The sequence below is a fragment of the Tripterygium wilfordii genome, chromosome 21 (genome assembly GCF_013401445.1).
Source record: "Tripterygium wilfordii isolate XIE 37 chromosome 21, ASM1340144v1, whole genome shotgun sequence".
NCBI lineage: Eukaryota > Viridiplantae > Streptophyta > Magnoliopsida > Celastrales > Celastraceae > Tripterygium > Tripterygium wilfordii.
In genome coordinates this window covers 2,289,538-2,306,888 of record NC_052252.1, presented here as the reverse complement: position 1 = coordinate 2,306,888, position 17,351 = coordinate 2,289,538, and the positions used below count along the sequence as shown (strand labels likewise).

The following is a 17,351-nucleotide window of genomic DNA, read 5'->3' as shown; positions in this document are numbered from 1 at the left end:
AATTTGGGATCCTCAACAAGAATTCATAAGAAAACTTAGTTGGAATTCACAATGCTAATTATCTTCGGTTATATTTTTTTTTTTCGTATAAAGATACACTAGTTGGAATTCTAGATTTAAAAAAAATATGTTTTTCATTTAAAATATTGTTGCATTAAAACAACAAAAACTTATGGTTTTAGATTATATATTTTTTAATTTTAATTATCAAGACAAAACGAAGAGATTGCGACCTCACTAAAGAAATACTTTTTGACTATGAAATACAAGAAAGTGATTGGAACCGACCAAAATATTTCATAGCAAGTCTTGGTCTTGCAAATTTTTTAAAAAATAAACAATAATTATTTTCGTGTTTTTTTTATTTGTCAAGTTTCATCGACTATCTACAGTCCACTCCTATCCTTTTTTTTTTTTTTAATTTGCTTTTATAAACCAAGATAATAACAACCCAAAAATAATATTCAGTGATACCGACCATACGTGCTAATCGACAAGCTAAATCCCATTCAATTATGTCACTAAATTAATAGATTAAAGCCACAAAATTATGCAAAAAAAAAAAAGAAGAAAAATAACATTTTGTGAAGGTCAAATGAGTATCTTCCATATCTTTGATGGATCCCATTTTCAGCACTCTCTTGCTTAACATTCAAGAAAAAATTAAAGCTTTGTGGCGGTTAGGGAGGGGACGGTGCAATGTATATATCAATTGAAGTGTGGAATTTATGCCATGTGGTATGACATGGACCTTGTGATGGATGAGAAGATTTTGCACAACTTTTCATCTTAGACTTACAAAATTGTTTTATTATTATTATTATTGTATTTTATAGGGTAATCTCAACAATTTTTTTTTTTGTTTTGAGATGGTGAATTTCACTGTTATAAGTCTTTACAAATGCGGAATGTCATTAGTTTAACTCTTACGTGCAGTAATTTTAATGTTACTTTCAACATTGGTTTCTGTTTGATCTTTTATGTCGCAAGCGTGAAATGAATTGAGTTAACGATTCGAGTTTAGAATTAATCCGTGAACATATTGGGTTAGAAAATTCTCGATTAAAAAGAAGGGTAATATGTTATTTTTGTCTCGATTTGTAGGTTTTACTATATGGAAAGATGTACACATTAAATGATATGCACATGACCTCGCAACCACACACAATCTTTCGAGAATTTTTTTAGTATTTTTGAGTCAACGGAAATTTAAAGTTAAAGTGGCAATCAAGGAAGTTTCAGAAAAAAAACGAGGGTAATTCTTGGACAAGTGTCTCCTTCTTTTTTGACGACTAGCAGAAGGATTTATATGCCGAGAGAGGGAGAGAAAGAGTCGGCTTCCTAGAGAGAGTGAGAGAGGAGATGAGTGGCAGAAGATAAGACCAACGAAAATACCCAATTAAGAAAATCAGTGAAAGTGAAAGAAAACGAGTGAAAGTATTGTTATTGTTACGCATTTATGTGGTAGAAGAGAGAAACCTCATCATTTGAAGTAATGTCTGCTTCGCCAAAATTGTAGCTCAGTCTATGGAGGCCAAAGAATCTCCCTTTTGAGGTATTCTGATCTATACTTCTATAAGAATGAACTTGAAAGCTGTGATTTTGTTGTTGATTTCAATATTTTCTTGCATGTTTATGGATTTAGGGTTTTTGACTTGTAAATCACTATGGTAAGGCAGAGGGCTTCGAAAGTTTGTGTCTTTGGTTTTATGGGTAATATGTTTTGTAACAAGCAGCAGCTTCGTGGGTTCTGTTGTTATGATGCAGTATTTTTTTTTCAGGATTTGGACTGATTCTTTTTATTGATTGGCTGCTCCTGTTAAGATTAATTTTAAATCAGGTTTTACAATCTATCCTTCTAATCTTGTGTGACATTCATTTTAAAATTGATTATGATTCCTAATAAATCATTGTTCTGGTTAACATATCATTGTGAGGTTATCTTTTGATGCAAGAAATGGCTTTACTTTAGAAGGAACAGTGGTAGTGTGATATATGTCCTTGCGAAGAAGGATTGTTAAGCTGTCATGATCATTAATGGTTGTTGATCAGTCCATGATGGAGCAGTTCATCATGGCCTTCAGCTATATAGTTTGCCATTGGGAGATCCTAGATAAGAGTTGTTGGAATTTGACCATTCACCATTAGATACCTCCACTTCTTTGACCCTTTTTTGTTTTAAGAACGGTTTGACAGTCTACTGTTTCTTTTTGGTATTTCTTTTCCGCCCTTAATTCCTTGATGGATTACTTTTTGGTTTCGTGTTTTACAATGAGCTCCCCTCAAAACAACATTGATTTAAATGCATGAGTTAATGATGAACATGTGGCCCAGTGGTAGATTTGCAAATGCGCCCTAGAGGTCACATGTTGAATTCTCTACATATTATATGAGGTAAGGTCTACATTCTGCATATATCGTGTTACCGACCCTGCCCCTACCCACTGCAGGGGCCTTGTCCGGGGGAGTTGTTTACCTTTTTGTCAGTTAATGATGAAGTGCTTCATTGGGTATGAACCATGTGAAGGTGTTAAAATTACGCTTTCTTTATGTCAAATTGGATGTGAAGGGGGAATAAACCATGATTTTTGCTTGCTTCTTGCTCCTTATATTTCTGCACTCTTAGAACTTCTTTGTGATTTGTGTGTTTTTCTCTCACTTGGTTTGTAAACTGTGGTCACTTGCAGCAAAATATGCTTAAAGGTTAGTGGCTTGATCAAGTTCAGACTGTGCACTTACACCTCATTGGTTTGAAGATTACCAAAGGTGCCTCTGCAGCTATCATACTGTTTCCATATCTGTCTTCAGAGAGGTCATCTTTAAATCATCTTATGGTGCTAATTAACCTTCTCCGCACGTGGAAATTGTATTTTGGTATGTACTGGATGGGTTGTTTCTGTATGCATTTCATATAAGGTTTGTGGCATTGGGTTTAATATTTGTTATATCAAGTTAAATGGAGAAGGATCCTTTCCGTATCACGATGGAACAGTCAAGAGTACAGAACCAGTTTCAATGCCATACCGTGGTACCAGGAAATGAGGAATTGTTGTCCGTGTCTCGGGAAGTTATGAGAGATCCTACAAGCAGCATCAGTACAAATACAAGGCCTCCTGAGCAACATAAACCAGGAGTGCAGCCTGTACACAATTATTCTATACAGACTGGAGAGGAATTCGCTCTTGAATTTATGCGTGATCGATTTAATCTGAGGAAGCCTTTCACTCCGAATACTATTAGTGATCCCACTTATGCAACAGGTTATTTGGAACTGAAAGGTATTTTAGGCATCAGTCATACAGGATCTGAAAGTGGGTCGGATATTTCAATGGTCAACATGGTAGAGAAAGGTGCAAAAGAATTCGAGAGAAGGAACTCCTCTTTACATGATGACAGAAGCAACCATGGCCCAGTTTTATTGGTACCACGAACTTCATCAGGTTATGAATATCCCTCCTCTGGAGCGTCTGAGAGTTCAACTACAAAGATGAAGGTTCTTTGTAGTTTTGGCGGTAAAATTCTACCCCGTCTGAATGATCGAAAACTGAGGTATGTTGGAGGTGAAACGCACATTATTCGTCTAAGAAAGGACATTTCTTGGCAGGAGCTTAAGCAGAAAACTTTAGCCATTTATATCGAAGCTCATGTGATAAAATATCAACTTCCTGGGGAGGATCTTGATGCCTTGGTCTCTGTATCATGTGATGAAGACCTGCAGAATATGTTGGAGGAATGGAATGAACTCGGAGATAGAGAAGGTTCACAAAAGCTTAGGATGTTTCTTTTCTCCATGAGTGATCTCGAAGATAATCAGTTTGGACTGGGCAGTAGTGGGGCCGACTCTGACATCCAGTATGTTGTTGCTGTCAATGGGATGGACCTGGGGTCTAGGACAGGCTCGACTCTGCATGGTTTGGCTAGTGCTTCAGAAAACAATTTGAACGAGTTAGACAGAAGGAAGGTTGAGAGGGAGACAAGTGGAGTTACGTCAGGCTTGTTTGGGCTTAGCATTTTACCTATGACCGGTGTTGCTGTTTCATCAACTATTCAGTCTTCTGAACCAATTCTCTCAAGTGACCCCATTGCCAGTGAAATCTTTCCTCACTTGCATGATGGCAGAGATATACGTGAAACAGAAATCAGACAGTATCCGTTGCACTTCCACCATGATTCTTATAATTACTCTCACTTTGGAGAAATTCCTGCATCAGTACCTCTTCATGGGCTAATGAATCGACAGATTGGATTGAATGAAGCACAACCTTATGGTATCTTTCCTATACAGACACCACAGGTCTTAGCAGAAGAAGTGAAACCATCTGATGTTTCTTTTCAGGGAGAAATTCACCCCGAAAAATCTCATCCTTTGGAAAAAGATTATCCTGTTCCTTCTCAGCCATATGGTGGGAAGGTGACGCCTTCTTTTCCAATTGAAGATGCTGTGGTTGCAAATGCTGCAATTGAGAGAAATCTTCCTTCTTTGCCCTCCAAAAATGAGGGAAAGCACCAGGATCCTGCTAAAATATCTTCATCCTTTGGTGATATAAAACCAGTGCATCTTCCTAAATCCAGGAAGAATGATGAATGTCCCATATCTAGTGCTGCAGCAGGTCCTGATTATGCGAATTCTGCATCCAAGCCAAATGAGTTGAGCAATCTTGAACCGTCTCTGCCTCCTCCGAGGGTTTATTACTCAGAAATAATACCGCGGGAGCAGGCAGATTTGCTATCCAGGTTTTCAAAGTCTGATGACTCGCTTGGTTCTCAATTTTTGGTTTCGCATACGAATTCTGATGTTGTCCAGCAGGTTTCGGTTATAGATTCTGCTAGGGATATACACACCAATAATTTAACTGCCTTTACTGGCGATGGAGTGTCTACTGCTAAACCATCATTTGTAGAACCTCATACTATGGACAATGGACTTGTTAAACTTCAAAGATACAAAGAATTTGCGGACCCAATTTCTCAGATGGATTCAAAACTTTCTGACTCTGAAGGTGTGTCAAAGGATGTGCTCAACCAAGCAGCTCTGAAGGTTGTTGATGGTAAAGATTCTGCAACCACTAATAGGACTCTTAAGTCAGACCATAATAATACAACTTGCGCAACAAATAACCATAAGCATGAAGCAGGAGAGCCTGAATCTTATAATCCTGTTTTTGGACAAGTTACTTCTGTCGTATGCCATGATGATCCTGCATCCTCACAATTTGATTGGGGTGAGACAACAGCTAAGATTACTACTGGTAATGACTATTTGGGTTCTCGTCTGCCTTTTTCTTTGATGGAGCACTCAGTTAATGATATCTCTAAAGGATTCCCTGCTGATGTTTCAGCAACCGAGCAAGGAGACATCCTTATTGATATTGAGGACCGATTCCCTCGTGATGTCCTCTTTGATATATTCTCAAAAGCAATTTCAGATGGCTCTTCTGATGTAAATCCACTCCCTAATGATGGAGCTGGCTTGAGTTTGAATGTGGAAAATCATGAGCCTAAGCATTGGTCTTACTTCCGCAATTTGGCACAAGGTGAGTTTGTTGAAAAAATAATTTCTTGTTATTGATAAACATATTGGTATTCCAACCATGTTGACTTCTGAAGGAGAACAAATCTCACCACTTTACACTCTGAAAACAGATGGAATTCCTGCGAGTCATGTTGACTCACCAGTTAGTTTTGGTGAAGACTATCAGAAAAACCTTCCGGAAAATGTTGGCACCAACTCTGCTGTTCCAATTTCAGAATTTGATCATCCTCAATTAGAGGTCCATGACAGTACACAGTTTGAAGCTATGATTGAAAACTTGAAGACACTGGATTCAGAGTATGAGGTAACGTTGCTCCAGTCTTGATTTGTACTGTGGATTCATTTTCCTGAAGAATACATGTCTGCTAAGTGCTAACTATCTTTCTCTGTTGATGCTTATAGGATGGCAAAAAAGGAACTAAGAATATGGGTCTACAACCTTTGGGTCCTTCTGTCGAAGAGTTTGATATAGACACATTGCAGGTATGTATGCCTTCATGGTATCTGTGCACATTTTTTTTAACCTTTTTTCTTCCTCCCCTTGTTCACTTTTTGATAGCCTGGTTACTCCCATTGATTTACCAACTGAGCCAAGGTCCTATGTTATGGATGTTCGGAATCATGAATTGAGTGACTCCTACCTGCTCTGTGTTTGGCAGTTTGTTAAATCTTAGACTCTTAGTAACTGGACTAGTCATTGTTCATGCATCTTTAGCAGTGACTACGGAGTTGCTTTCTTCTTTGTCCATGTTTGTTTTAGATTTTGTTTGTGGTTAAGATTCTTTTGATCTCAGCATTTAGGATCACTCTTATCTGTCCTTGTGGCCTAACAAAGACATCCTCGTAACTTCTTCTTTTTTTTTAGGTTCCTATGTATCTGTTCTTTGGCTATTTTTTAATCTGATTTGGATGTTTTCAGGTTCTAAGCTTTTACTTCTTTGTATGCATCTTCTGATAAATAAAATTTATCTTTTTCTCTTAGTTTGACTGAAGTTTTTCAATTGATTCTAGGGTTATAATTGATGTTGTTTGAAGCTTGCTTCCTCTTGTCACCTTCTTGGCACTTGAATTTATTTTCCATTAAAAGAAAAGGGAGATTACTCAAGCTGTCCAGCACGTCTCCTTTGTGTTTTCTCATGTTGTTTGGTAGTACTAGTAGAACATTGGACAATTATATGCTTTAGTTTTGCTCTTTTCCATTGGCGACCAGTAATGCCAAAGTATGCAACATTCTTTAGGACCTTTCAAAGCTTGCTTGTTTTCATTTACTTCCTTTCAGATCAATTCTTTCCAAATATAGTGTTGCAAAGGGTGGGTACACTTTCTTGATTCCCCACTAGGAAAAAATCAAATTATTTTCATCTCCTTTACTAGTTGAAATAGAAAAATGGGAATCCATTATTGTCTCCTTTTCTTTGATGTGGTATTTGACATTTAACATAATTTCACTGCATTAAGTTGTCCATTTGAATACCTTGTTGATTATTGCTTATGGGCAAACTTAGTAGGTGATTCAAAATGAAGATCTTGAAGAACTGAAGGAGCTGGGTTCTGGAAGTTTTGGGACCGTTTATCATGGAAAATGGAGGGGGACTGATGTGGCCATTAAGAGAATAAAGAAGATCTGCTTCACTGGTCGATCATCAGAGCAGGAGAGATTGGTAAGTGTTACTGAACTCTGAAGACACAGTCACAACAATTTTGTTTCCGAAAGGCATTATGATCACCATGCTACATGTCTCCACTAATTATTATTCAATCCCATCATATTTTGATGGAAAATTATGGATTGTGTTGCTCTTTGTTTTTCAACTTCAAGTATATTAAATTGTATCATGGATTCATGTCATTCTCCTCATAAGTCTACCTTTTCGTCTTCATTTTTTTCGTATATGTATTCTTTCTTGATGTGATACCAAAAGAATTATTTTAACTGCAATCTGCAGGCAATAGAGTTTTGGCGAGAGGCTGACATCCTTTCAAAGCTTCACCATCCAAATGTGGTTGCATTTTATGGCGTTGTGCAAGATGGACCTGGTGGTACATTAGCGACTGTGGCAGAGTACATGGTTGATGGTTCTCTTAGACATGTTTTGCTTCGCAAGGATAGGTAAATCCTCTACTAATTTAAAAAGGGTAAAAAAGAGAGTAAAAAGCACTTACCTCCCTTTTGGTTTAGTGTAATAATGGGGACAACAACCAATCCCTTCCATCCCCCCACTCCCGGTCTCCAAGTCAGGCTTAACCCTAAAGTGAAAATAATAATTATAAACCCTGAAGTACAGTTCTTTTATAAAAAGCAAAACCCCCAACTAAAACCATAATTTTCTTTTTTCATCCAACCTCAAATGTCTGTTTCTGAAAACTGGTGATGACAATAATATTCTTTCTACGAATTCAACTTCCTTATGTTTTGGTGCCATTTTTCTTATGATATTTATACTTAAGGGGTTTCCTCATAGTAGGCTTTTATTGTGTAGTTGATGTTTTGATGCAGTGCATTTTCTACATGCATACACATCATCGCAAGTTATCATTGAAGGATTATTTTTGCTTTTCTTTTCTTGGCTGTTGAACCCTCTCTGGTGGCATCTAGTAGCAAAGGGAATAAATAAATGAGCTTCTTCATATTGAGATGATTCGATTTTCATTTTCTTTTCTTTGATGGTTTTCCCTTTTGCAAGGCTTTTGTTTTGGCTAAGAATATACCAGAAACCAGATAAAGGTCAAACTTTGAAAATTGGTTTTCAAGTTATGGAGGGGGATAATAGTTACTTAATCAAGGTACAAGTGGCAATTTGTGCTTGAGTTCAGGAAGACTGTTGCAGAGCTGTTGGCTAGCATAGAGAAAAAAAGAAGATGACATATTCTCGGTATTAAGATGTTTGGTCAAAGTGGTGATGTTGGGTGAAAGCGTAATAGTAGGTTTGATCAATTTATTGATCGTGGTTTATTCATTTTTATGACTTCAATAAAAGAAAATTCAGAAATGAATATGCTTTTTGTTGAAGAATCCTTTTGTTGTCTGAGGCAATAAGCTAGCCAACATTGAAGTAAAAGTTCAAATTTGAACTGAAGTGCTACATGTATGATTATAATGGACAAGGATAATATTGTTCTTTTATGAAGCATTAACTTCTAACGCTCATAAAGGGGTGCCTTTTTGAAACTAGAAGGGGTAAAGTGTCCTTTTGGCAACCTCAGGGAGGTGAGTGTTTTTTACCCTAACAAATTTATGACTTTCATTTCAGAATCGTGATGTATTTTTGTAATAAAATGATAAATTTATAGGCTTATGGAAAAGTATAGGAGGAACTTGAATGGCATGAGATTAAAATTATGTAACTTTTTGACATTTGCTCAAATACCTGCTGCTTCACTGTTCCCTATTGAAGCAGTGACCCTTTCTTCTCTTTTTTTCCCCCACAATTTCCTTAGGTCCTATTTCACTAAAACCTTAACTCGCAGGTATCTAGATCGTCGCAAGAGGCTTCTGATTGCTATGGATGCAGCATTTGGGATGGAATATTTGCATTCAAAGAATATTGTGCATTTTGATTTGAAATGTGACAACTTACTTGTGAACTTGAAAGATCCCTTGCGACCGATTTGCAAGGTTAGTTATGATTGTGATAGGAAATGCTAGTCAGATTAAAGAAAAAGGTAGTCGGATTAAAGAAAAAGGTTCTTATCGTCAATCTTTCCATGTGATGTTACTCTGTCTCAGGTTGGTGATTTTGGCCTGTCAAAAATCAAGCGAAATACCTTGGTTTCTGGGGGTGTACGGGGAACACTACCATGGATGGCACCGGAACTGCTAAATGGAAGCAGCAATAAAGTCTCAGAAAAGGTAACACTTTGATGGTTCCATTCAAGTATTTTCTCAAGAAAGAAGCTAAATGTGAAATGGGTGATGATTCTTTTGAACCACTTGGCGATAGCCTAGCTGGTTATCCCTCCGGACTTGGGGCGTAAAGAATTTCGCCAGAGGTTGTAGAGTTCAATTCTAAACTGGCGAAGCTATTTCGAAGTGGTTTGTGCTGGCCTCGACCCAACTAACCTGTCGGACGGGTTTGCGTGTGCCTAGCTCGGCCCGAGTTTGGGCCTAGTGTGTTGTCCAAAGGGCACACTGCTGAGTTGTTGTTCTCTGTTACCAAAAAAAAAAGTTTTGATTCTTTTGTTAATGGACGTTGTGACGACTTTCATATTACATTGTGGGATTATCATCCAATTTTTACCTCGTTATGGAATTACAAAGATTTTATTAGTCTGAGGAGATTTTTGTTCTTCAGCTTTCTAAGATCTTAAGCTGACATAGTTTGCCTAATTTATGGTGGGTTTGAAAACTTTGCGTTAATGTATCATCTAACTTAGGAACATAAAATTTGCAGAATTTTGTAGCTAGTCGGTTGCCCCTCTCCTTTTCCCTTTGGCTTGTAGCTTTTGAGTTTTGTGAGTTCTTGTCAACTATAAGTATTGCTTACCTGAATATCTTTATTGATTCTTAGGTAGACGTCTTCTCCTTTGGTATTGTCTTATGGGAGATTCTCACCGGTGAAGAGCCATACTCCAACATGCACTATGGTGCAATCATTGGTGAGACATTAGTAATTTTTTCTTGTCTGCTTGTAGTTTATGCTTCTATATTTAACTGGTTGCACATTTCTGCATTTCTGACTCTAGGTTCTCCATGGAAGTAACTTTCTGAATTGATCCCCAATTTGTATGAAATATTTAAATAGCATTATATATTATTAGGATCTGATAAAAGAGAATATATTACTTACTACTAATACTTATAGTTGTTGGTGAGCCACTGAGCCTGGTGGAATGGTAATTGGCTTTGATCGTCTCTTACGCAATTTCCATGACTTTGCAGGGGGGATTGTAAATAACACATTGAGGCCAACCATTCCCAGCTTTTGCGACCCTGAATGGAGAAGGTTGATGGAGCAGTGCTGGACACCTAATCCTGTGGCCAGGCCATCCTTCACGGAAATTGCCGGTCACTTACGTGAAATGTCAAGAGCAGCTAGCCAAAGCAAAACACATGGTAACAAGGCACCCAAATGAGGGTCCGAACGAACGTTCTACTTTTGTTCGACGACGTTCCTCGTGCATGTAATGTGATTCATTCGATGGTTCAGTAGTCTTATAAGAGAGAACTGGCTTCCATTAATGTTTTTGAAATGGAAGAGGTTCTCTCAAGTCTATTTCTGATCATTTTGTTTTTGAAACAGAAGCTGAAATGTTTTGATATTGCCTTTCACTATACTATTGAGTGATGATTTAAAGACAATTTCGAGTTTCATGTTTTACTTTTTTTCAAAGTTTGATTACCGGATTAACTGATCTTTGTTTGAGCGTAAACTGCGAGCCAAGGCTCGGTTTGTTTAGAATTTGAATTTGAGAGTTTAGTTGGCCACACAAAATGTGGAATGGGAATGCAATTGAACCTAACACAAACAGTTTGTCAGCATATCTCAAAATCCCTAGTGAGGCCTCACAAAGTGGATACAAGACTCTCATTACCATTGGAGGTTTGGTAAAGGTTAGATGTATGTAACCTTGCCTTCCCTTCGAGACCGAGCTGGGTATTGGGTTATTGGACCGGGTCAGACCTGACCCGATATTTTTAAGAGATGTCTTACCCAACCGATACACCTGTTTAGGAATAATTGGGACCTGAACCGCCGTTTATCGGGTATGGGTACCGGATTATCCAGTAACTCTTAACAAGGCCCAGCCCAAGACAGCTCATTAATTTACTGGTATTTTTCGGGCCAGATAAGTGTAAGAATGATTTTGGGCCTCATTTAAAATTAAAAAGCCCATTAAGATTTAGATGACCCAGCTTAAAACAAAAGGCATGTCTCCTTCTCTCTTCCCTCTGCAAGACGACACAGAGACGCAAGCGTCTCGCGATTCCCTCTCTGGCAACTGCTATGATCCTATAGTTTCGATTTCGACTTCGAATTCGACATGGCTTCAGTCGATGTGACCAAAGTTTTTCTCGATTCCATTAGCCAAGTAAGTCTGGTTTCTCAAATTGAGTGATTGATTGATTTCGAACTGCATTTTCGTTGTCTACGAATGATTCATTAATTTCTTCTTCGTTTGTCTTGATTGTTCAGATATCAAATCATATTGAAGATTCCATTCTTTACCTGGATGTTGGATGCACTGAAAGTTTCCAATTTGTTGGAGCTTTTCCCTTGTTACTGGAACTTGGAGCACGAGCTGTTTGCAGCTTGGAGAACATGACTTCTCTTGATGCGGTAAGCCTGAGATTTTTATGGTTTTTTTTTTCTTTTTAATGATACACAAAGCTACACACAACACATTGCTACAAAGAGCTATAGTATTAAGATTTGAGTCTACGAAAGCTAGTCACAAGTGGTTGGTCTAAATGGAGAGCATATTCATATAGTACATAAACAAAAAGACTTGGGTAACTTGTAGAAAATCTTTTTTTATGTAAATACTGATTAAAAATGGCATATCCGTGAAGAAGGCAATCCTTGACATGAAGTTGATGATTCCTTGGAGTGTGTGCTAACTTTGTTGAGAGGATAATGGCCATTGTTATACTAAAATCTGGAACTTGAAGTGTCTTCTATGTCCTTTTCAGGTGGTGGATTGGAACTCAAGATTGGATCCCCCAACAAAAATTTTGGTGATCACATCTCGTCTACTGAGTGATGCACATCGTTATATTTTGCGGTGCCTAAGAAGACATCAAGGTGTTCGTTGTTGTACAATATTTACGTCTATCTCTGAGGTGCTTCATTGGAATCTATGTGTTTTATTTTAAGGCTTTATTATATTCATTTTCTCTACCTTCGTTTTCATCTGCTCTATCACTCAAGTGCTTATTTTTCTATATCTATCCATTAATTTCTATTAATTCTTAATGATATACCACAAGCCCTATCTTAATCTATGCTTTTGGAAATTTTCCGTTTCCTATTTATTTTCTCCTCCCGACTGAATGATGCAGAGAAGGGCTGGGGGTGTTGATGAGGGTGTTCGATGGAAATCATTACCTACTGAAATATGACAAAAGAAAGAAGGAAAGCCAAATAGCTGCTACTTTATCCCCCTTTGTGTAAAAAATAGACTTTACATAGTTGACTATTTTTCATACTTAGTGAGAAATGTAAGTTCTTGGGTTGCCCTTTCTTAGTTTCCCCTCTTAGTAAATTTTCTATTTTGCTGTAAAACAATTTGATTATTAATAAGAGTTGTAAGATATGCTAATGTTGTTCAACTATTCATAGAAAATAAAGATTTTAGTATAGATTTATGCCAAAGGAGAGTGAAAATAAAATTACATTTCTTTAGAATGAAGTGGAAGCAGCTCTCCTCATATGTATTCAAGAGCTATAAAGATTGCACTGCCGAGCCTTATTCAAAGTTTTCCATACGTACAGGTAGCTCACTCTGCATATCCTGATTCACCTTTGGGACCAGATGCATTCCGTGAGTATGAATTGTTGCTTCTTCAAGATTATGAGGAACTTGTTAAGAAATCTGAGACAAAATCTGGACACCCAGAAGATAGCAACTTTCAGGAGAATTTGACCTTCGAAGATGAGGGATGGTCACGGCTCACATCCAGTGAAGAGGATGCCCCTCGCCATGAGACTTTTCCTAGTGGAGTGGTTCTGTATGGAGATAGTCCAATAGTTCATACAGAAGATGTTGGGCAGAGATTAGTCATTTCTGTGCATCACTTTCCTACAATTTTATGTCCTTTATCACCTGGAGTCTTTGTCCTGCCTTCAGAAGGATCTGTTGCTGAAGCATTTTTATCAGTTCAACATGAGGATTCACTTAGTCCTGGACTGCCTCCTATGAGTACTGGATTGCTTTCTGATGGTGATGATGTTCCTCCTGGGGCTACTCTTACAGCACATTTTCTTTACCATCTAGCTGCCAAGGTAGTAAACAATACATTCTTAAAGCACTTATGTTTTCCTTTTCTCATGCCTCATATGAGTACTGGATTACTCTCGATAGAGAAAGAGAAGGCAGTGCCCTAGGCGGCTAAACCCTTCTTTTTCCTGCAATTTCTTCGTGAGTCAGGCTCCCTCCAACTTCCTTCCTGCCAAGCTATGAGGTTCCGACTTCTGCAGGCTCCTTCCGAGGCTCACTGGTCTATGTTTGTTTCTAATATATATATATATATATATATATATATATCCGTGTCCTTGCCATGTCCGTGTCCTGAAACTTTTGAAATTCTCATGTTGGAGTGTCCGTGTCTGTGCTTCCTAGATCTTAACAGGGGTTAAGTGACCAAAATACTACTGGAGACGTTGTAAGAATTTTAGTAAATCCCATCTGCATATCCTCAGAATGGAAGTGAAAGATAAGTAGACATGAAACTCTAGTAAAGATAAATAGACATGATAATCCCCCTCTAGAAGTTCTGGATTTGTTTGTTTGAAGTTTATAATGATGGTTATTTACGCTACTGACTGATATGCTGCTTCTGGTTGATAGGCTTCTGACCCTGTAAACTGATAAAAATGTAAAATGACTAGTAGAAAGTTTGATATACATTGATAAATGATAATTGAAGATTGGTAAGAGACCCTATACTAAAGCATAGAGTGAGGTTACCATGTCCTCTATCTCTTTATTAGTGGACTATTTCTAATGTTGATTGCTGTATATGAATGTATCACTCTGACCACGGTTCCTTTTTTGAATTTTGTAGATGGACTTGAAAATGGAAATATTTTCTTTTGGTGATTTGTCAAAAGCTGTTGGGAAGATTCTAACGGACATGTCAAGCCTTTATGATGTAGGCCGACGAAAACGATCAGCGGGGCTGTTACTTGTTGACCGCACACTTGATATCCTTACTCCATGCTGTCATGGGGACTCGCTTGTTGACCGTATGTTTTCATCTTTGCCTCGTAGGGAAAAAACGACCTCCTACTCCCAAACAAAAGGCGCACAAGCCCAACACAAACTTGTCTCATGCGGCCTTCAACGTTCTCGTCTTGATGTGCAGATACCACTTGCTGAAATACTAAGTGAAGAAGATTCTAAAATAAATTATTCTAGGCTTTTAGAAAGCATTGAAGCTTTTCTGTGTGGTTGGGATTCACATAACTCTACTTCTCAAGTTGTAGACTTGAAAAATCTCAGCACCAAAGTTCATGATGGAAAGTACCTTTGCTCTGATATTCCTCAGCTTACTGGGTCCTTTGTATCAACCGAAAGCTTTCGTGGAACACCATATCTGGAAGCTATTCTAGATAGAAGAACAAAAGATGGAGCTGTACTGGTAAAGAAGTTGCTGCAAGAAGCTCTTCTTCGGGAAAACATCACAGTTAATATCAAAACTCGTCCTGGTATTGCTACAAAATCGGAATTACAGTCCATGATCAAAGCGCTGGCAAAAGATCAATCAACTTTATTAAGAAATAAAGGAATAATTCAGCTAGCAGCTGCTGCACTGATTGCCCTTGACGAACCATATTCTGCCAGATGGGATGCATTTATCAGTGCTGAGAAAATATTAAGTGTTAATGCTGGGGACACTAGCCAGAGTCTCGCTTCTCAAATCGGTGATCTTGTCAACAAGAGTGCTTTGATTGGATCCCATGTACAGAAGAATGGAAAGATGGACACCTTGCAAGGGCTACTTTGTTTTCAAGATGCTTTGCTTCTTACAATTGTGGGATATATATTAGCTGGTGAGAATTTTTCAACATCTGGTTCTGGGGGACCTTTTTCTTGGCAAGAGGAGCATTTTCTGAAGGAAGCTATTGTGGATGCGATTCTTGAAAACCCTTCCATCGCTAAATTGAAGTTTCTTAATGGTCTAACCGAAGAGCTTGAAGCCAATTTAGAAAGACAAAAATCAGAGGAAGCCAAAGCTGCACTTCTGGATCAATTAGATATTGATGATTTTGATGATGACCAGTGGGGTAAGTGGGGGGAGGAAAATGATGAGGATGATAAAAGCAAAGAGAAATATAATGACATGCAGTTAAAGTTGGAGTTGCGTGACAGGGTGGATAGTCTTTTCAAGTTCCTTCACAAGTTATCTGCTTTGAAAAGGAAGAATTTGCCACTGAGAGAAGGGTCATTGACTTCAGAGAGTAACTTTATTGCTGATCCTTATACAAGCAAAGGATTTCTTTACAAGCTTCTTACAAGGGTATTGGGCAAGTATGATGTACCTGGGTTGGAGTACCATTCCTCTACCGTGGGGCGATTTTTTAAGAGTGGATTTGGAAGATTTGGCCTTGGACAAGTAAATTTCAGTTCCTTTGAACCTTCACATAGATCATCAATGTGTTCTAAACTTTGCTTTTTGACTTTTGCAGACGAAGCCAACTCTTGCTGATCAAAATGTCATTCTGGTTTTTGTAATTGGTGGCATCAATGCTGTTGAGGTATGAATTGCTTAAGAAATTTTAGATGCTGTTTGTTTAGTTTTTCATTCAAAGATTTTGACGAATGTTTCATTGGTGACAACCTTACGGTTTTCAAATATGAAAAACTGACAATTCTGCTCATTTGATTGCAAGGTGCGGGAGGCTCGGGAGGCATTATCTGAAAGCGAAAGACCTGATATTGAATTTCTTCTTGGAGGAACAACTCTTCTAACTCCTCAAGACATGCTTGATTTACTACTGGGGGATTCTAGTTACATTTGATTCCTATATGACGATTTCACTAATTTATTGCAAAAGGCTCAAGCTGATTTTTGATGTAGTCTCTATGAAGCACCAAATCAGGCTTATGGAGAAGGGAATGATACCAGAGTCTCTTCCGATGAATGGCTTGCAATATTTGTGTTCAGTTTTGCCCTTGTTAATTCCCCGAAATCTGCAATACCTTGTATAAATTAATGATAGGAATCAAAAGCACATAGATTTTGTTGGATTGTATATGAGGTTGAGGTTGAGGATTGAAAGATTGTGATCATTTATATGAAATCATTCTGAAGGGTTACTGCTTATGCTAACACCATTTGTTTGAAGGACAATTGTGCTTTTGATGGATTTCCGGGTTCATGAGAGCTTGGACAATTGCGCTGGATTCTCTTTGATTAAAAGTGATGGAGTTTAGGGGCTCTGATACCATGTCGAACTCTAGAGAGACGACCTGTGACGTAGCATCCTCAATTAGGTCTTTCATGCTGGCTTGGAGTTCTGAGAAATTTTCTTTACTGATCAATCCTGTGATCCGGATTTTCGGGGGGACCTTCTGGCCTTGAAGCCAGTGTCCTTATAAGGGAAGGCCATTGAAGTGTGTGCTCCATTCCTAGATCAATTATATGCAGTGAGTCCTTACCTTGAGCAGCTTTTGTTATAGATTCATTTGCTGCCATGAACCCAAAAGCAACATATGGAGTTGTTTGGTAAACAAGCTGAAATGCTTCCATTTTCTCCTCTTACTGATCAAAGACACATCCATTCCACCATTTGTGAATAACCCATTTGGATTTTGACATTTTGCAGAAGGGATAGCCTCGATTTTGACCCGGTTGCAAAGCAATACGCTACGCGCTGCAATGATTCTCCCCAGGGACTTGAAGATGCACAAACTTGGCCTAAAATGGAGTCTGCAAGTTGGGTATCTCTGCAACCAACAGCCTCAGCACAAGCCAACAAGAAGTGCACCAAATGGAGCCCTTGATCCACACCATAAGTACCGCTCACTTGTTCTATATTTTCACTACTAGGCACAACTTCTTCATCAATAACTCATCATCTCCCTTCCAATATTGAAAATTTTTGCATTTCCATGTCATATTGGAAGTAACTCATCATCTCCCTTCCAATATTGA

General features: G+C 38.1%; 2 protein-coding genes and 1 pseudogene across 7 annotated transcripts; 2 read left to right on the top strand and 1 right to left on the bottom strand.

Annotated features, from left to right (window-relative positions):
- The first annotated feature begins 1,314 nt into the window (after window positions 1-1,314).
- LOC119988542 (probable serine/threonine-protein kinase DDB_G0267686) lies at window positions 1,315-10,842 on the top strand. Of its 5 annotated transcripts, XM_038833612.1 has the most exons (12): window positions 1,315-1,555; window positions 1,782-1,840; window positions 2,451-2,510; window positions 2,688-5,534; window positions 5,644-5,837; window positions 5,936-6,016; window positions 7,042-7,194; window positions 7,480-7,643; window positions 9,002-9,149; window positions 9,261-9,383; window positions 10,042-10,129; window positions 10,413-10,842. In XM_038833612.1, exons 4-12 carry the CDS (start codon window positions 2,957-2,959, stop codon window positions 10,604-10,606), a joined length of 3,723 nt encoding a protein of 1,240 aa, XP_038689540.1. In that variant the 5' UTR covers window positions 1,315-1,555; window positions 1,782-1,840; window positions 2,451-2,510; window positions 2,688-2,956; the 3' UTR covers window positions 10,607-10,842. The 5 variants fall into 5 exon arrangements, with proteins under 5 accessions (XP_038689540.1, XP_038689543.1, XP_038689541.1 ...); XM_038833615.1 differs by lacking the exons at window positions 1,782-1,840; window positions 2,451-2,510 and having other exon boundaries at window positions 2,688-5,249; window positions 5,340-5,534; XM_038833613.1 differs by lacking the exon at window positions 1,782-1,840.
- Window positions 10,843-11,415: 573 nt separating this feature from the next.
- LOC119988702 (sec1 family domain-containing protein MIP3) lies at window positions 11,416-16,518 on the top strand. 2 transcript variants are annotated; one of them, XM_038833839.1, is made up of 7 exons: window positions 11,416-11,563; window positions 11,668-11,811; window positions 12,165-12,314; window positions 12,967-13,476; window positions 14,259-15,809; window positions 15,883-15,951; window positions 16,087-16,518. In XM_038833839.1, the coding sequence occupies exons 1-7, from the start codon at window positions 11,516-11,518 to the stop codon at window positions 16,213-16,215; spliced, it is 2,601 nt and encodes an 866-aa protein (XP_038689767.1). In that variant the 5' UTR covers window positions 11,416-11,515; the 3' UTR covers window positions 16,216-16,518. The 2 variants fall into 2 exon arrangements, with proteins under 2 accessions (XP_038689767.1, XP_038689768.1); XM_038833840.1 differs by lacking the exon at window positions 12,967-13,476.
- Window positions 16,142-17,331, bottom strand: LOC119987679 (annotated as a pseudogene).
- Between the last annotated feature and the right edge of the window lie 20 nt (window positions 17,332-17,351).

Bases quoted from the DNA above. Each gene is read 5' to 3' on its own strand.
- LOC119988542 (XM_038833610.1), top strand. From the start codon at position 2,957: ATGGAGAAGGATCCTTTCCGTATCACGATGGAACAGTCAAGAGTACAG. The intron at 6,017-7,041 runs GTATGTATGCCT...CAAACTTAGTAG, and splicing joins TTGATATAGACACATTGCAG to GTGATTCAAAATGAAGATCT. The intron at 7,195-7,479 runs GTAAGTGTTACT...TGCAATCTGCAG, and splicing joins CATCAGAGCAGGAGAGATTG to GCAATAGAGTTTTGGCGAGA.
- LOC119988702 (XM_038833839.1), top strand. From the start codon at position 11,516: ATGGCTTCAGTCGATGTGACCAAAGTTTTTCTCGATTCCATTAGCCAA. The intron at 11,564-11,667 runs GTAAGTCTGGTT...TTGATTGTTCAG, and splicing joins TTCTCGATTCCATTAGCCAA to ATATCAAATCATATTGAAGA. The intron at 12,315-12,966 runs GTGCTTCATTGG...CCATACGTACAG, and splicing joins TATTTACGTCTATCTCTGAG to GTAGCTCACTCTGCATATCC.